Source organism: Heterodontus francisci, chromosome 24 (genome assembly GCF_036365525.1).
Source record: "Heterodontus francisci isolate sHetFra1 chromosome 24, sHetFra1.hap1, whole genome shotgun sequence".
NCBI classification, from domain to species: domain Eukaryota; kingdom Metazoa; phylum Chordata; class Chondrichthyes; order Heterodontiformes; family Heterodontidae; genus Heterodontus; species Heterodontus francisci.
The window spans coordinates 26,253,979-26,274,087 of record NC_090394.1 but is presented as its reverse complement, the minus strand read 5'-3'; the positions used below and the strand labels follow the sequence as shown (position 1 = coordinate 26,274,087).

Here is a 20,109-nt window from a genome sequence, read left to right as displayed (position 1 = left end):
TTATTGACCATGCTCTTGTAAATGTGTTGGGACTTTTTGCTACATTAAAGGCACTATATAAATGCAAGTTGCTATGTAAGCATTTTCTGTAATTATAAATTGTTGGCCATTTTGAAGTGACAAATTAGAGAAATTTCTTCATTGACCTCAGTCTCAGTAAGGAATTATGGCACTAACTTCTTTATTTTAAAGCCAGGCATACTCTTAACCCTTGAAATTACATTATGTGAATATTAACATACCCAATTCATCATTCCTATAATAATTTTTGCATGGTGTAATTTCAAGACTCTAGTTATCATGTATAACACACAGATGTTATTTCTGGCAAAAGCAAAATACTGCAGCTGCTAGAAATCTGAAATAAAAACAGAAAATGCTAGAAGTACTCAGCAGGTCAGGCAGCAGCTGTGGAGAGAGAAGCAAAGTTAATGTTTTAGGTTGATGACCCTTCATCAGTTCTGATGAAAGGTCACAGACCTGTAATGTTAACTCAGTCTGTCCACAGATGCTGCCTGACCTACTGAGCACTTTCTGCATTTTCTGTTTTTATTTCAGATTTCCAACAATCTGTTCAAACTTTAAAGACCATTAATAATTCAACGCTTTACAATGAAGGCAGATTCTGTTGACCCCAGAAGAGCACGGCTATAAATGGGTGGTACTGCCAAATCTAGAGCCCCTGGTTATCTAGAATCATACGGGGTAAGATAAAGCAAAAACAGAAAACTTATGATAGGTACAAAAAACTTAATACTTTAGAAAGCCTAGAAGAGTATAAAAAGTGCAGCGGTGAAGTAAAAAAGGAAATTAGGAAAGCAAAGAGAGGACATGAAAAATTACTGGCAGGTAAATTAAGGTAAACCAAAAGATGTTTTATCAGTACATTCAGATCAAGAGGATAACTAAGGAAAGGGTAGGGCCTATCAGAGATGAACAAGGGAACCTATGCGTGGATGCATAAGATGTGGGCTGGGTTCTTAATAAATATTTTGTCTCTGTCTTCACAAAGGAGAGGGATGATGCAGACATTGTAGTTAAACAGGAGGAGTGTGAAATATTAGATATGATAAGCATAATGAGAGAGGAAGTGCTAGAGGGTCTGACATCCTTAAAAGTGGATAAATCACCAGGGCCAGATGGATTGTATCCCAGGCTGTTAAAGGAAGCCAGGGAGGAAATAGCAGATGCTCTGAGGATCATCTTCAAATCCTCTCTAGATGCTTGCGAGTTACCAGAGGATTGGAGGTCTGCAAACGTTGTACCATTGTTTAAAAAGGGTGTGAGGGATAAGCCAAATAATTATAGGCTGGTCAGTCTGACCCCGGTGGTGGGCAAATTATTTGAATCAATTCTGAGAGATAGGATAAACTGCCACTTAGAAAGGCACAGATTAATCAGGGTTAGTCAGCATGGATTTGTTAAGGGAAGGTCGTGCCTTACTAACTTAATTGAATTATTTGAGGAAGTAACAAGGAGGATTGATGAGGATGGATAGTGCAGTGAATGTGGTCTACATGGATTTTAGTAAGGCATTTGACAAGGTCTCACATGGCAGACTGGTCGGAAAAATAAAAGCCCATGGGATACAGGGGAATGTGGCAAGTTGGATCCAAAATTGGCTCAGTGACAGGAAACAAAGTGTAATGGTTGACGGATGTTTTTGCGAATGGAAAGCGGTTTGCAGTGGTGTTCCACAGGGTTCAGTGTGGGCTCCCTTGCTGTTTGTGGTATAGATTAATGATTTGGACTTAAATGTGGGAGATATGATTGGGAAATTTGCTGATGACACAAAATTTGGCTGTGTAATTGATAGTGAAGAGGATAGCTGTAGACTCCAGAATTATATCAATGGTTAGGCTGAGTGGGCAGAAAAGTGGCAAATGGAATTAAATCCGGAGATGTATGAGGTAATGCATTTGGGGAGGGCAAACAAAGCAAAGGAATACACAATAAACGGGAGGATTTTAAGCGGGATAGAAGAAGTGAGAGACCTCGATGTGCATGTCCACAGGTCCCTGAAAGCAGCAGGACAGGTAGATAAAGCAGTGAAGAAGGCATATGGAATTCTTTCCTTTATTGGCCAAGGTATAGAATACAAAAGCAGGGATGAAGTGCTGGAACTGTATAAAACACTGATTAGACCACAGCTGGAATTTTGCATACAGTTCTGGTCACCACATTACAGAAAGGACATAATTGCTGTGGAGAGAGTACAGAGGAGATTTACGAGAATGGTGCCAGGGCTTGAAAGTTGCAGCTATGAGGAAAGATTGGATAGGCTAGGGTTATTTTCCTTAGAACAGCGGAGGCTGAGGGGTAACTTAATTGAGGTGAACAAAATTGAGGGGCCTGGATAGAGTAGACAGGAAAGACCTGTTTGCCCTAGCGGAGAGGTCAATTACCACAGATTTAAGGTGATTGGTAGAAGGATTAGAGGGGACATGAGGAAAAACTTTCACCAGGAGGGTGGTGGGCATCTGGAATTCGCTGCCTGGGTTGGAGGCAGAAACCTTCAACTCATTTAAAAGGTACCAGGATCTGCACCTGAAGTGCTGTAACCGGCAAGGCTACGGACGAGGTGCTGGAAGGTGGGATTAGATTGGGTGGCTAGTCTTTTCAGCCGGCACAGACTATTTCATCTGTAGAGATCTCTCCTGTAAGTTTACACCTCTTTTGATTTTTACAGGAGAGACCTGGAGATTAATTCCCTGAACTCCAAGTGGGAAGATGAGCAGTCACTGAATTCCACACTACACAGGAAACTTAAAGAGCATCAGGTATGGAAAGAACAAAAAATGAAACCCAATCATAGCATGTTCCATATATGACAATATTCATTGGAATGAAACTTTTAGAAGATTGAAATTGAAGAACAGTGAAACTCCTATAATATTGGCAGATTACTCTAAGCAGGGTTGGAGGTGGCCGTGTAATTTAAACTAACTCGCCAGAATCCAGTTAAACACTAGTTTTACACCTGCCCAATATTACTCTCCATGGGTTAACATTGCCGCTCAGATGCCTGTAGAATCCAAATATCAAATAATAAATATGATACAAACTCAACTACAACAATCAATTCCACACTCAGATTTGTCTGCAAAGTAACTGCTTAATGCAAGTATAAGTTTGATTTACTTTTAATACCAATCTCACTGGAGAAATATTTTGAAATAGCTCATCTGCAACTGTGTTTCCCCTTTCTGTTACTTGACAGCCTTGAATACAAAACATGAATGTGAACACCAAATATATTAGAATTTAATGTGTTCACCTCAATTGTGAAATGATTTCAAAATGAAAGGCTCTTCAAATTTCTTCATTTTGTGTCAACTTACCCTGGTTAAATGCGTATTTTAAGAGTTCTTATGCAAAACATTAAATACCAATGGTTAGAATATTTAGCAAACAGGAAGTGAGAGATTTTAAATTGTAACACAAGTGTTTGTATTTCCAGTCCCGAATTGAAGAACTGGAAGAGGAACTCGAGGGAGAGCGGGCCATGAGAGCTAAGGTGTGTAAACCAACATCAAGTATATAATTTATGCAGGATGGCCATTGCTGGTGGCAACCAGTTGTAATAGCGTGGTAACCTGTCGGTAAATCATAAGCAACTTTCCCAATATGTTATTATTTTCCTTTTTGTCTGTGCATAAGAGACTTAATGACTCCTCCAGATTTGAGGCACAGCTAAAATCTTGGTGAGCCAAGTGGAAACGTGACATTTGGGGTCAAGGGGCAGTGATGGGGGTCAAGGGGCAGGCAAAGAGGTTAGCTGGGTGCAAAGGTTTGAACCATTCAGAAGCATGATGGGAGCCAATAAAAATGAAACTGGAGGAACTTACAAAGAGCACAGGCTGATAGAATTACTGGAATGTAATTACTGGAACTTTATGATAAAGTTAACAACTATCTCATCTCAGGCTGCAATGAATCACAAATGAAATCACAGCTTTAACTTTAAAAAGATTTAACAAGTGTTTTATTAAAGGCTTCGGTAGAATTCTTGCTTGCTGATGGTCACTGTGGCTACATAGGCTTACAATAACCCCCAGGTCAGATGTTTCCCCCCAAAGCACTGAATTCCTTTCTGTTTCACTTCCTAGTACCATATATTCTCTAATACTCAAGCCCACACACAAAAACATGACATCAACTTGCACAGCAACTGAGAGGAATAAAAACAAATACTTGCAGGAACCATTGAACTGATCCAGAATGTATAACCATATGCCACTTGTCACTCAAAGTTATCAAAACTCATTAAAAACAAACATTGCATATTTAAGATAAAGTCTATGCAAGTGGATATTTCCACAAGTCTCTGCAGCCGTTAGCAAACTCCTCTAATGGATTGTACACCCTTTTACTATTGGTGTCTACAAATTCATGTTTGCATTGAATCATTAGATCTGCTGGAAAAAAAATCATTCGAGTGTCACAGTCTAAGCCTCCTCTGCCACTGCATTGCGGTGGATGAAACTCTTAAGATAAACGCTCAGAACAGCCTAAGCTGTTTATATAACACATCAGTTATAGTGACTGAATTGTGAATGTATTATAACTGTAATGTTTTATGTTCACTGTGCCTTGGTGATCTGTAAACAAGTGCAGTACACCCATCACCCCTGTGCTCACTGACCTACATTGGATCCCAGTTCGGCAACGCCCTGATTTTAAAATGTGAGTTGTTGTTGTAAGTAAGATATTTTGTTTCCAAAGAGCACCTTTACTAATAAAACTACACCTCCAATCCACATAGGTTGAGAAGCAGCGTGCTGAATTTTCCCGTGAACTGGAGGAGCTCAGTGACAGACTGGAAGAAGCTGGTGGTGCCACGGTCTCTCAGGTAACTTCACCTTCCAACAACAAGTCCGTAACACTAAATTTCTTCCATACTTTCCAGTATGGTAAAAGAATCAGAGGGGAGATGATGAAAATTTTTTTTTTACACAGTGAGTTGTTAGGATCAGGAATGCACTGCCTGAAAGGGTGAGGGAAGCAGATTCAAGAATAACTTTCAAAAGGGAATTAGATAAATATTTGAAAATAAAAAAAATTCAGGGCCATGGGGAAAGAACAGGGTGAATGGGACGAATTGGATAGATCTTTCAAAGAACTGGCAACAGGCATGATGGGCTCATTGGCCTCCTTCTGTGCTGTATGGTTCTATGTAAGTATATCTTCTATCATTTAATGTCTGTGCTAACTATAATCTAAGTGGTAAGACTTAACGTAACTTATGGTTTTTTTGCATTCAAATTTTCCAAATACATTGCAGATGGTAAAGTATTAAAACCCCTGATAAATACAAAGCTTCTTGTTCATATTTACCAGATCAGCAAAAGAAAATCCAATGAAATTAATTTTTCTTTATTGATGAGATTGCGGTTGGGGATGCAAATCTTTAAGAAGTCATTATTCCTTCCCTGTCTACAGATAGAGCTAAACAGAAAGCGTGAAGGGGAGCTTCTGAAACTGCGCCGAGAACTGGAAGAATCCGCCCTGCAGTCCGAGGCCACAGCCTCCGCACTGAGAAAGAAGCACACTGACTCCTTGGCTGAGCTGACGGAGCAGATTGAGAGCTTGCAGAGGGTCAAGGCCAAACTTGAGAAGGACAAACAAGTCATGAAAGCTGAGATCGATGACCTCAGCAGCAATTCAGAGACTCTGCAGAAATCCAAGGTAATGGAACAAGGATAATAAACAAAAAGAATTCTGACCCAAACTGGGGAGATGAATGTCCCCATCTCTTTGCTGGTTGTAACAGTATTACAGGTAGTTGGAATGGGTTTCAGCATTCCCAGTTATATTACAAGGTCCACAGCACCAAGCTGCCTCTGATTTGGCAGTTAGTTGGCACTAAATTATCAGTCAAGTTCAGAGAAGCTCCCAGCAGTATTGAGTGGAAAATGGCAAATTGTCATACTGGCGCAGTAGGACAGTTCTCGCTAGTTTGGGGCTGACATGTATTATCGGGGCAGTCTAGAGGGAACTTTACATTAAACTTTGCTACACCTCACCTGGGAGTCCTTAGTGCTGATACTAGGGGATAGATTTCCTGAATCCTCGCCATTGGAGAGGTACCAGTTCACTGTGAGCACATGGAATTAGCTGTCATTTTAAGGGTGTTCAACAGGGCTGCAGAGAAGAAGCAGAAATCTTAGTAGAGTCTTCAGCTTCTTTGTAAACTGACAGGGTTGAGAGAAGCAGCAAGTATGTTCGTGACAAAAGCAAGGATACAAATTAGGGGAAAGCAATCATGAAACTTCTATATATTCAGTGCTAATATTTACAAACTCAGTAGGCTGGGATCCAAACACTTATCTGCATCAAGCAACAAGAGCAAACCAATCATGGCAGAGTTTTTACATTAAAAAAAGAACTTGCATTTATCAAGTGCCTTCCACAACCTCAGGACATCCCAAAGTGCTTTACTTAAGTACTTTATTTTTTGGAGTGTAGTCATTGTTAGAATGTTGCAACATACCACCTAGAGTGTTGAAAATTGCCTCTCAAACTGGAAAGCATCATTAAAAATAACCAGAGGTCAATACTGCACTTCTATTGAATCTTACTGGCAGATCAGATTGCATTGTCAGAAGGAACTACATGGGGTAGATCCTAGTCAATGGAAGGAAAATGTAGCCTGTACATATTTTCAATGACATATAATCATTCCTTTTCTCTGTATGCAGTTGAATGCTGAAATGCATGTTCGTAAATTGGAAGACAACTTAGCAGAGGCTAATGCCAAGTATTCCGAAATAGAAAGGAACTTGACTGAAGTCAATACTGTGAAGACCAGGTTGTCAGGTAGCATATAGCTTGTTCATTGTCACCCCATTTTGGGTTCTAAACTGTTGTAGTCATATAATTTTTCAAAACATAAAATAATTTTTTTTTTGCCTGTTATAAGGTAGAAGTAGTATATGTTACAAGCCAACATTTTCTAACCCACAGAAGTGCATTGATTTGAAACCAGTTATCACTGACTTTAAAGTATAATCAATCAGAAAATGTGGGCAATGAACACCATTCTTTCCAGACTGGGCCTTGTAAATTCTCCAGCTCTTTGAATTTAATGTATTTATGGTTTTATATTCTACACTTAGTTTCCTATTTCTTTTAACTGTCTTTTTGGTCCTGGGCCAATTTCCAATCTGGTGAATGGACTGTGCTTCGGCTACACTGTGTCTCTTTGTGCTGCGATTTTCATGCAGCAAGTGTGCCTTTTACTGCTGAGTTCTATGCAGCATTGACATTGCAAGTTGTGCTGGATTCTGTGACTTGTTTGCCAAATTTTCCTGGCAACAGAAGAGTACAGATTTAAAATTACTGTTAAGCAACACTTAACGGGCTGGATTTTGTTCCCAGCCGAACATCGGGTTCTTTGGCAGGGCCGGGGTGGGGGAGTCGGAGAGTCAGAGTGGCAGCTGCTGCCACAAACCCCGACGCCAGGATTGCCAGGCCTGATCTTCCCGGCGGCGGGGAAGCTCCATGGCAGCCCCACTGCCACTTTGTGATGGGACCCTGCTTTCCATATGCTAATTAGATCTTTGCATTAATTTAAATGTAACCTGCAGCCATCTTACCTTCAGTTCCCGATCTTCAGCGCGATGTGCAGCACTCACACACCTTCACTTTCCCATCTGGGGAAAGCTGGTGCCACCGAGGTATAGGGAAGGAGGGAAGGGGTCAACTCTGCATCTTGAACTAACTGCAGGGCTGGCAGCCTTTTAAAAATGGTGCCAGCACCAGCTTCTGCATCAGGTGTTGCCGGAAATGCATCGCCATGCCACCCTGCCACATGATTAGGGGTACAGCCGCTGTGAATATGCTAAGAGGCCGCCCGCCATAGAATCGTGGTGGCGTGGGTCCCGTGTGGGATGTCTAGCATTTTCTGTACCTGCCGCTGCTCCCGGTGGTGGACTCGAAAATCCAGCCCAACATGCTTGTACAATCTTCCTTTGTTCCCTATGTTGATGGGAGAGTTAACCTGCTTATTTTAAAAAGGTTGACACCGCCATTAAAGTAGTGGATGGAGGAATCCCATGCAAAAGGATTGTGCGTTCCCCTGCAGACAATGCCAAAAGTAACTTCTAGCTTTACATGAAATCAGAAGGCCTCAGTGAAGAGACAATCAGGTAACAAGCTTGAAAAAAGCTCCAATTTCCTGACTGAACATTATTCTCATATTTTCTCTGGACTAGCTGAGAACAGTGAGCTGAGTCGTGCCTACGAGGAGGCCCAGAGTAAACTGAACCAGATGATCAGGACCAAAACTAGCCTGTCTTCTCAGGTTGAAGACCTGAAGAGGCAACTGGAAGAGGAGTCAAGGGTGAGTCATGGTCTTATATAACCATCACCAATAAAATCACGCAAAGACTTAGAGTAGGATTTTGGGTTTTGGGTCGGGACCATGACATCGGGTCAAATTGGAGTCCCAACCCCACACTGTGTGGGAAATGGTCACCAGCCACTGATTTTCCATGAATTGCCCAATTGATAGCCAGAGGGCACACTCGCCATCCAATTAAGGACAGCAGGCTGCCTCTCGAAGCTGAAGGGCCAGTAGGAGGCGTTCCAGCTTGGAAGGAACTGCAGCTTGGCTTTTCAGGTGAGAGAGCGAGAGGGCTCCTCCATCTTGAGGTGGCCTCTCAGCAACTTTTTTAACTTTTTTATGTTAAAAAATGGCCACAGCTGCCAGGCCACAGGGTGGCGAGGGCCTCAAAATCTGCCTGGAGCACTTGCCATGCGGTCTGCCACCTGGAGGCCACTTCCAGGCAGCTGGCCTACTTCCTGAAGCTGCAGGGAGCCCACAGGCCGACTGGAAAATTCCATTCAGCTTCTAACAATTAGCTTTAATAGGCCATTTATTTGCCTTACGTGGCTGTCCATTGCTAGCGGGCAGGGAGCCCTGCTACCCCCAATCCCGCCTCTAGGAAAATGGCCCAAGGGCGGGTTGATGCCAGCAAACTGGCACGCCAACCAATGGCATGACTTTATGTGCCCGCCCACCTCCGTATATACCCCCATATGGTGTCAAAAATTCTGCCTTTGATCTCAAGTAGAGTGTAAAAGTTACCAAAGGTAAATATTACATTTGCTAGATTTGTGATAGTTACCAATTAAATAACAACATTTTCAGATTTTATTTGAAAGTTTTACTTGTTTCCTGATCTACATCCATTGAGAACTGAATTAAAAGTGTCCAAACTAACTTTACACATCACTCTCTGGGGTAGATCTTAACTCTGTGTGATAGCGTAAAACAGGTGATAGCAAGTCTGCCATCCATTTCACAACTCTCCCCATTTTTATTTCCAATGCCGAGTTTAAAATCTATCCCATCAAATTAAGGAGATCTTTATTCTTCAGTGTTGGTGGATTTAAAAGCAGATTCAACAAATGAACCAAATTGTAAGAAATTGCACTGCCCAGTTGTCCCCCCACCCCCCCCCCCCTCCTTTAGTATTTGCACAGATAAGTTAGAACTGTGCATTTGGCTAGCAGCCTTTGTATATTTTGTTCTTTTGAAGTATGGTAAATAAAAACACTAATCCAATATGTCGCACTTTAGGCCAGAAGTGGAGCAATGGTGGGTCTAGCCAATGCTAAACATGACATGGACCTAACGAAAGAGCAATTGGAGGAAGAGCAGGAGAGCAAATCTGAGCTGCAGCGACTGGTTTCTAAACTAAACAGTGAGGTAACAACATGGAGGACCAAGTATGAAACCGATGCCATTCAGAAAACTGAAGAGCTAGAAGAGACAAAGTGAGTGAAAAGGCAATCATTGAGCATGTCCACACTTAAATAAGAGCATACAAAATAGGAGCAGGAGGAGGCCATACAGACCCTTGAAACATTCATGGCTGAACTTCTACATTAACTCCACTTTCTAGCCCTATCCCATATCCCTTGATTCCCTGAGTGCCCAAAAATCTAGCTATCTCAGTCTTGCATATACTCATCGACGGAGCATCCACAGCTCTCTGAGGAGAGAATTCCAAAGATTCACAACCCTTTGAGTGAAGAAATTTCTCCGCATCTCAGTCCTAAATGGCTCACCCCTTATCCTGAATTTATGATGCCTAGTTCTAGACCCTGCAGGCAGTAGATACAACCTCTCAGCATTTTAACTGCCAAATCCTCGAAGAGTTAATGCTGAGATGTTGCACATCATAATCTGTTCCAAAATGCTGATTGAGTTATATAAATTCTATTGTTTTATTGTGTTCATGGTGTAGATTCATGATATCTTTGTATTCATTCTTGGGAGGTGGGCAGCCCTGGCAAGGCTGGCATTTATTGCCCATCCCTAATTGCCCTGAGTAGCAGTTTGACACAACTAACTGGCTGACTTGGTCACTTCAGAGGGCAGTTAAGAGTCAACCAATTGGTGTGGGACTAGAGATGTGCAGACTAGTCAAGGTAAGGACAGCAGCTTTTCTTCCCTAATAAGAACAGTGAACCAGTCGGGTTTAATAACAATCCAGCAGCTTTGTGGCACTTTTACTGACGCCAATTAAATTTAAATTCACAAATCCTGGTGCAATTTGAACTCACATTCTAAACTGGATTATTAGTCTACGCTTCTTGGTTACTAGTCCATTAAACATAACCACTACACTACCGCACTCCTATAATTATATCAGTATTATACCTTATGGAGGTGTACTTTCTGCTAGTTGTGCCGATAGAGATCAGTGTTAAAAAGGGGAGTAAAATGCACTAGCAGCCTTATTTAAGGGCCTTTCCAAATTTTTCGACCTGTGGAAAGAAAATGTATTATTCTAACATTCCGTTATTTCAAATGCTGACTGATTAATAATGACAAATTGAATTCTGTTCCCAATCTAAATTGAAGTTAAGGCACAGACTTTCTTGTATTTGAGCTTAAGCAGGTTGCATTGCATGGACTGTGTATAAAGGAAAACTAGGCGAGAAGGAAGGGTCATAAGCCAACCCCATTTCCTATTTATTTTGATGTAAATAACAACCCCACTGTCTTGTGGGCGTCTCGGGAAAGACCAAGGCTAAGGGAGTAAACCCTAACAGAAAATCCAGAGCGGAACCCGAAGGCGGTCAAGTGTCACCTTTGGCATGTTTCTGGCAGTTCCTGCAGCTATACCGGTGCCAAACGTCGTGCTCTGCACTCCTTTGGACCCCACCAGGAAGGCCGAGAGGGGGGTTTTGTTGCTTGGGCAACTCACAACCTCCATACATCCGCCCAGGCATGCGCCATGGAGAGGTCACTCCATAGTCGCCTCACAGCGACCAAAACAGCATGGAAGGCAGCAGTTACGGGTTATAAGTCCAGCTCAATTGGCGTAGAGATTGGGTTGCCTTTGTCAGTGGGAGAGGTCATCGCATCTCACTGGACAGCTACTGCCCACCTAAAACCAGGCAGCCCCCGGTCAGTAAGGTTCTGTCCCGCCACAGTCCACCTGCTTCAATGGGTGCTTGGAGCTCAGGGTCATTGCCGGACAAGTGGACTGCAACACCGCACCAAACAGCAGGACAAAAAAAGGAAAGAAGGTACCAGCCCTTCGTTTTGCAAGCTGGAACGTCAGAACTATGTGTCCTGGCCTGTTGGAAGATCTTACACAAATCAACGATTCTCGGAAGACCGCCATCATTAACAACGAGCTCAGTAGACTCAATGTGGACATTGCAGCACTTCAGGAGACACGCCTTCCTGCGAGCGGATATCGAAGAGAGCAAGACTACACCTTCTTCTGGCAGGGTAGGGATCCTGAAGAACCAAGACAGCATGGAATGGGCTTTGCCTTCAGAAACTCCTTGCTCAGCATGATAGAGCCACCTTCAAATGGCTCAGAATGCATACCGTCCATCTGACTGCTCACCGCCTCTGGTCCAGGACACCTACTCAGCATCTATGCTCCAACACTCTGCTCCCCACCTGAAGTTAAAGACCTGTTCTACGAGGAACTCCATAATATCATTAGTAGCATCCCCAATACCGATCAGGTGTTCCTGCTGGGGGACTTTAATGCCAGGGTTGGAGCCGACCATGACTCATGGCCCTCCTGCCTTGGGCGCTATGGCATTGGAAGGATGAATGAGAATGGATAGAGACTGCTTGAGTTGTGTACCTATCACACCTCTGCATCACCAACTCGTTCTTTCATACTAAACCCTGTCACCAGGTTTCTTGGAGGCACCCAAGATCATGTCATTGGCACCAGCTGGACCTCATCGTCACAAGGCAAGCCTGTTTAAACAGCGATCAAATCAAACACAGCTTGCACAGTGCGGACTGCGACACCGACCACTCCCTGGTGTACAGCAAGGTTAGACTCAAATCAAAGAAGCTGCATCACTCCAAGCAGAAGGGCCGCCCGTGCATCAACACTAGCAGAATTTCTTATCCACTGCTGTTACATAAGTTTCTAAATTCACTTGAAAAAGCCCTTCAAAACACTCCTACAGGGGACGCAGAGACCAAGTGGGCCCACATCAGAGGCGCAATCTATGTCTCAGCAATGACCACCTATGGCAAACGTGTGAAGCAGAATGCAGACTGGTTTCAATCTCATTTTGAAAAGCTGGAACCTGTCATAGCCACTAAGCGCCCCCAGTGAGTTAACATTCGTAGCACTTAAAGCAGCCAGAAGCGCTGCACAAAGAACAGCCAGGCACTGCGCAAATGACTACTGGCAACACCTATGCAGTCATATTCAGCTGGCCTCCGACACCGGAAACATCAGAGGAATGTATGATGGCATTAAGAGAGATTTTGGGTCAACCATCAGGAAGATCGCCTCCCCCCAAATCTAAATCAGGGGACACAATCACTGACTAACACAAGCAAGTGGACCGCTGGGTGGAGCACTACCCAGAACTGTACTCCAGGGAAAATGTTATCACTGAGACTGCCCTCAATGCAGCCCAGTCTCTGCCAGTCATGGATGAGCTGGACGTACAGCCAACAAAATTGGAACTCCATGGTGTCATTGATTTTCTAGCCAGCGGAAAAGCCCCTGGGAAGGACAGCATTACCCCTGAAATAATCAAGAGTGCCAAGCCTGCTATACTTTCAGCACTCTACGAACTGCTTTGCCTGTGCTGGGACGAGGGAGCAGTACCACAGGACATGCGCAATGCCAATATCATCACCCACTATAAGAACAAGGGTGACCACAATGATTTAGATTTTTAGATTTCGATATACAGCACTGAAACAGGCCCATCGGCCCACCGAGTCTGTGCCGACCATTAACCACCCATTTATACTCGTCCGACACTAATCCCATATTCCCACCAATCCCTATATTCCCCTACCACCTACCGATACTAGGGGCAATTTATAATGGCCAATTTGCCTATCAACCTGCAAGTCTTTTGGCTGTGGGAGGAAACCCACGCAGACACAGGGAGAACTTGCAAACTCCACACAGGCAGTACCCAGAATTGAACCCGGGTCGCTGGAGCTGTGAGGCTGCGGTGCTAACCACTGCGCCACTGTGCCGCAATGACTGCAACAACTACCGTGGAATCTCCCTTCTCAGCATAGTGGGGAAAGTCTTCGCTCGAGTCGCTTTAAACAGGCTCCAGAAGCTGGCAGAGCGTGTCTACCCTGAGGCACAGTGTGATTTTCGAGCAGAGAGATCCACCATTGACATGCTGTTTTCCCTTCGTCAGCTACAGGAGAAATGCCGCGAACAACAGATGCTCCTCTACGTTACTTTCATAGATCTCACCAAAGCCTTTGACCTCGTCAGCAGACGTGGTCTCTTCAGACTACTAGAAAAGATCGGATGTCCACCAAAGCTACTAAGTATCATCACCTCATTCCATGACGATATGAAAGGCACAATTCAGCATAGTGGCGCCTCATCAGACCCCTTTCCTATCCTGAGTGGCGTGAAACAGGGCTGTGTTCTCGCACCTACACTGTTTGGGATCTTCTTCTCACTGCTGCTCTCACATGCGTTCAAGTCTTCAGAAGCAGGAATTTTCCTCCACACAAGATCAGGGGGCAGGTTGTTCAACCTTGCCCATCTAAGAGCGAAGACCAAAGTACGGAAAGTCCTCATCAGGGAACTCGTCTTTGCTGACGATGCTGCATTAACATCTCACATTGAAGGGTGTCTGCCGAGACTCATCAATAAGATTGCGGCTGCCTGCAATGAATTTGGCCTAACCATCAGCCTCAAGAAAACGAACATCATGGGACAGGACGTCAGAAATGCTCCATCCATCAATATCGGCGACCATGCTCTGGAAGCAGTTCAAGAGTTCACCTACCTAGGCTCAACTATCACCAGTAGCCTGTCTCTAGATGCAGAAATCAACAAGCGCCTGGGAAAGGCTTCCACTGCTATGTCCAGTCTGGCCAAGAGAGTGTGGGAAAATGGCGCACTGACATGGAACACAAAAGTCCGAGTGTATCAAGCCTGTGTCCTCAGTACCTTGCTCTATGGCAGCGAGGCCTGGACAACTTCTGTCAGCCAAGAGCGACGTCTCAATTCATTCCATCTTCACTGCCTCCGGAGAATCCTTGGCATCAGGTGGCAGGACCGTATCTCCAACACAGAAGTCCTCGAGGCGGCCAACATCCCCAGCATATACACCCTACTGAGCCAGCGGCGCTTGAGATGGCTTGGCCATGTGAGCTGCATGGAAGATGGCAGGATCCCCAAGGATACATTGTACAGCGAGCTCGTCACTGGTATCAGACCCACCGGCCGTCCATGTCTCCGCTTTAAAGATGTCTGCAAACGCAACATGAAGTCCTGTGACATTGATCACAAGTCGTGGGAGTCAGTTGCCAGTGATCGCCAGAGTTGGCGGACAGCCATAAAGGCCGAGTTAAAGTGTGGTGAGTCGAAGAGACTTAGTAGTTGGCAGGAAAAAAGACAGAAGTGCAAGGGGAGAGCCAACTGTGTAACAGCCCCGACAACCAATTTTATCTGCAGCACCTGTGGAAGAGTCTGTCGCTCTAGAATTGGCCTTTATAGCCACTCCAGGCGCTGCTTCACAAACCACTGACCACCTCCAGGCGCGCTTATCCATTGTCTCTCGAGACAAGGAGGCCAAAGAAGAAGAAGATTGATGTAAAGTCAGGCAGGCTGTATTCCAGGCATGTCATCTGCCTGCCTGATTTTCCTGTATGTTCAAGTGCCCGGTTGATGCATTACGGCTAAGCACAATTAATGGAAATTTGTTTAATTGTTTCCCTAAGGAAGTAAACATGCTGATGAGTGTTACAGAAGCAATATGTGCCCTCCTGCATCACTGCAGAAGACAAAGGCAGAGAATATGTGAAGGCAATCACCACACCTTCCACAATGACACATCAAAGCCCCAAAATGCTAAATTTCTGCACCTGGTTTAACTTCATTAGGTGTTTATTTCTATTGCATTCACACGGCACCTATCATGTCTCTCAGAAACGGCCCACTGCCCCTCACATACGCTGAACTGGTTTATCAGGTATTTTGTATGTAGTTACGCAGCTGTTAAAAGCGACTTCAGAAGCATGAATCCATGATCAGATTGCCTGGACATTTTTATTGGGACTGGCCATGTTTCCAGTGTTAACACGATTGCCAAAATGGTCAATTAATGCCACTGGAGTAAAACCGCAGGGATTTCAAAAGGAATAACGTTGAAAATCTGGAAAAAAATCAGAATACTAACACTCAGAACTGGAAGTAGAAAATATATTTCGCAATAATGCCTTGTTTGCCCTGAACTTACCATGCCATGGCATGCTGAAACTAGTTCAAGGATTTTGAAACTGATTACAAGTCGGTGAATTGCAACCCACTTTTAACATTGTGTGAGGTCCTTAAGTTGTGTGTGAGTAAAAAATTATCAAATGTAATGTCCAAAAATGGTACTGGTTGAGTTACATTGGCAAAATACTGTGGTTGCTGGAAATCTGAAATGAAAACAGAAAGTGCTGGAAATGCTCAGCAGGTCGAGCAGCATCTGTGGAGAGAGAAACAGAGTTAACGTTTCAGGTCTGTGTCATCAGAACTGGAAAATGTTACAGGTGTAATAGGTTTTACACAAGTAAAAGGCAGGGGTAGAGGAGGAAGGAACAAAAGGGAAGGTCTGTGATAGGGTGGAAGGCAGGAGAGATTAAATGACAAAGGGGATGATGGTGCAAAGCAAAAGGAGATGGGACAAGTAAAGAAACAAAAGACAAGTCTAGAGGAGATGTAAATGGTTACAGAAGAACTATTACCAGCACTTGCTGTTAGAAAAAATGGGAGCAGTGGTTATGATCTGAAGTTGTTAAACTTGATGTTGAATCCGGAAGGCTGTAAAGTGCCGAATTGAAAGATGAAGTGCCGTTCCTCAAGCTTCCATTGAGCTTTATTGCAACAGTGTAAGAGACTGAGGTCAGAGAGATCATAGTGGCAGTGGGGCAGAGAATTAAGATGAAGCTCAGAGTAACTCTTGCAGACTGAACGGAGGTGTTCATCAATGCAATCACTCGATCTGCTTTTGGTCTCTTCGAAGTAGAGGAGACCACATCATGAACAGCAAATACAGTATACTAAATTGAAAGAAGTACAAGTAAATCGCTCTTTCACTTGGAAGGAGTGTTTGGGGCCTTGGATGGTGAGAAGGGAGGAGGTTAAAGGGCAGCTGAAAGGACTGATTGAACTTTTCCATTGCAGATGTTGCAACAGTGCTTTGTGAAACTCTTTGAGGAAACAGATCTAGAAATATTGAAGGTAGCAAACAAGTTCCAGCAGAGCTCAGTTGACTTCAGAAGTGGTTTGAGCCAGTCTTTCCCTCATGCCACCTTCGCCTGGGAGGTCAGGCATGAAGGACAAGATTCTCCTTGTTTTGATGTCAGGAGATGTGTTTGCAAAACCAGAAATCTTATTAAGACCACCCCCCACCAACCACCAGCACTGCCCCCCCCACCCCCCCACCAAAAACATCCTAATCTCCCTTGTAAGGAACTTGGTTATTAACAAAGTATGTCAACTGTGGTTCAGTGGTAGCACTTTGGCCTCTGAGTCAGAAGGTCGTGGGTTCATAATCCTACTCCATAGATTTGAGCACATAATCCAGGCTAATACTTCAGTGCTGCACTGTCACTGATGCCATCTTTTAGATGAAATATTAAACGGAAGCCACATTTGCCCTCTCACATGGGTGCAAAAGATCCCACGGCACTATTTCAAAGAAGAACAAAGAAGTTCTCCCCGGTGTCCTGGTTAATATTTAACCCTCAACCACCACCTAAAAACAGATTACCTGGTCATTATCACCTTACTGTTTGTATGCAAATTGACTGCCGCATTTCCTACATTACCATAAATCTTAAGGCAGAGTTAGATAGATTCTTGATAAGCAAGGGGATGGTGGAAGGTTATCGGGGGTAGGTGGAAATGTGGAGTAATCAGTTCAGCCATGAACTTATTGAATGGCGGAGCAGGCTCGAAGGCCCGAGTGGCCTACTCCTGCTCCTAATTCGTATGTTCGTGACTACACTTCAATAAAGTACATCGCAGGCTGCAAAGCACTTTGGGACAAACTAAGGTTGAACAAGCCACTGTATAAATGCAAGTCTATTAAGGTATTCCCCTTTTGTTCACTTCATAACTCGTGAAGCTTGAGAGTTGGTAGACTTGGGTGGCTTCATGCCATGGACCTGCCAAACCTCCATACAGCTTGGCTCTCCCTTGAATTATACGTCTTCTGTTATGATACTTTTCATTTAACAGGAGAAAGCTGGCTGCCAGACTGCAGGAGGCTGAAGAAGCTGCTGAGGCTGCCCAGGCCCGAGCAGCTAGTCTGGAGAAATCCAAACAGAGACTTACAGGAGAGGTGGAAGACTTGACCATTGAGCTGGAAAAGGTATCAAAAAAGAGAGTGCTACTCAAAAAAAAAACTTGGAATGAAAAATGGGATTGATATCTTCTGTCCAACAGTATAAGCACAGACCAGTTAGGGTTCCCAGCCTTCCAGGATTGCCCTGGAGTCACAGGAATAAAAGATTAATTATCAGAACACTGCTATAAGGAACCTTGCAAGAAAAATTATCGGGGCATTAAAAAATATTGCCTGTATTTTTCATTTTTGTTTATTAGCTCTAAAATATTGGAGAAGAATTTAAAAAAGGCTGTTTGACTGGCTGGGGACTCCATTACCTCCAGTAATATGTCCAACCAGCATTGGCAACCTTAAGACCAGTTCCACACTCAATGTGTGGTTCACTGACTCAAATGCTCACGACAATTTATAATACCCATATGTTTCATCCATTACACCCACAGGCACCCCGATAAGATTTGAACCTAATAAAAGAAAATAGAGGCCTGATCTCTGAGGCTATTTTTGTTTGGAATGTAACAAGTGCCTTCTCTTCTAATTTTTTCAGGCAAATGCTGCTGCAGCTATTCTGGACAAAAAACAGCGTTCCTTTGATAAAATGATGTCAGAATGGCAGCAGAAATATGAAGAATTACAGGTTGAACTTGACAGCTCACAAAAGGAGTGCAGGAGCTATGCGACAGAAGTCTTCAAACTTAAAACAGTCTATGAAGAGATTATTGAACAGCTTGAGATTGTGAAGAAGGATAATAAGAATCTGCAAGGTCAGAACCAGTCATTCATCATAAAGCCTTTTCATAACAGCGGACAGCCAGTGAATATTATAAAATCACTTTCATAATAAAAGTGCATCTTTCTACTCAACACAAATCAAATGGAACTACATTGGGGTTACAACTTACCTCTGTCTAGGCATCAAGTAGGCACACACACACGTGTGATCACACTGAGATATACACACACACACAGAATTACATTCAGACACACATGCACAGAGCTGCATTTTAACAAGCCCTCGTTGTCATGATCCGTGGTGGGGGGGGACCTGAAGATGGCTCCGGATGAGACTCGCCACGGATCTCAACGCCGGCAGGGCCTGGCCCGATCTTCCCGGCGGTGACAAGGCTCTGTGCTGGCCATCAACCCCCCACACACCGCACCCCCCCCACACACCGCACCCCCCCTGGGCCACTGGGCGACGGGACCACAATTTAAATATGCAAATCAATAAAAATAATAAATTTAAATATACTTACCTCCAATCTTGAGGGCCCACTATGATCTTTGGTGTGGCAGCCGGCACTCCCGCACCTTCATATCCCCATCCGGGGAAACGTGGCACCACACTGGTAGGGAGGGGGGAGGTAACAGACAGTCATTCCTGTGGTCGCAGATGTGATTCCAGGATGGTATGTTGCCTCCTTGGTGCAAGGGTCATGGATATCACTGAGCAGCTACAGAGCATTCTGGAGGGTGAGGGTGCACAGCCAGAGGTCGTGGTCCACAGTGGTACCAAACATATAGGTAGAAAAAGGGATGAGGTCCTGCAGGCTGAGTTTAGGGAGTTAGGAAAGAGATTAGCAAGCAGGACCTCAAAGGTAGTAATCTCTGGATTACTCCCAAGGCCACCTGTTAGTGAGTATACTAATAGGAAAGTACACCAGATGAATGCATGGCTGGAGAGATGGTGCAGGAGGGAGGGCTTCAGATTTCTGGAGCATTGGGACTGGTTCTGGGGAAGCTGGAACCTGTAAAAGCCAGACGGTCTACACCTGAACAGGACTGGGACAAATATCCTTGCTAGTGCTGTTGGGGATGATTTAAACTGGATTGGCAGGGGGATGGGAACCTGAGGGCAGTTTCAGATAGGACAAATTCAGAACAGGGAACGGGAGGCAAAAAATTAGCGAGTGACTCTGAAAGACAGAAGAAACAAAGGTTAAAAAGTGTACAGCACAGGAATTTGGCAGTGTTAAAAGGTATTTATTTAAATGCAAGGAGTATAGCAAATAAAGCCGATGAGCTGAGGGCACAGATAGACACATGGCAGCATGATATCATTGCTATTAAGGAAACTTAGCTTAAAGAGGGGCAAAAATGGCAGCACAACTTCCCTGGATATAGAGTTTTCAGGCAGGATAGGGAGGGGGTGTAGCATTATTGATTAAAGAATCAGTTACAGCTGTGAGGAGGGATGATATGCAAAATGAATCATCTAATGAGGCCATATGGTTTGATCTCAGAAATAAAAAAGGGGCAGCCACACGACTAGGA

At 44.0% G+C, this 20,109-nt stretch overlaps 1 protein-coding gene across 1 annotated transcript in view; it reads left to right on the top strand.

The window, feature by feature from the left end:
* The window catches only part of LOC137383255 (myosin-16-like), a 96,691-nt gene that overhangs the window by 60,498 nt on the left and 16,084 nt on the right, over nt 1–20,109 (top strand). Inside the window, exons 27-35 of the mRNA XM_068055783.1 lie at nt 2,690–2,780; nt 3,461–3,517; nt 4,766–4,852; nt 5,443–5,688; nt 6,702–6,819; nt 8,217–8,344; nt 9,587–9,783; nt 17,727–17,859; nt 18,383–18,599. Of these exons, the coding sequence (XP_067911884.1) occupies nt 2,690–2,780; nt 3,461–3,517; nt 4,766–4,852; nt 5,443–5,688; nt 6,702–6,819; nt 8,217–8,344; nt 9,587–9,783; nt 17,727–17,859; nt 18,383–18,599 (1,274 nt within the window). The remainder of the gene's footprint in view (nt 1–2,689; nt 2,781–3,460; nt 3,518–4,765; nt 4,853–5,442; nt 5,689–6,701; nt 6,820–8,216; nt 8,345–9,586; nt 9,784–17,726; nt 17,860–18,382; nt 18,600–20,109) is intronic.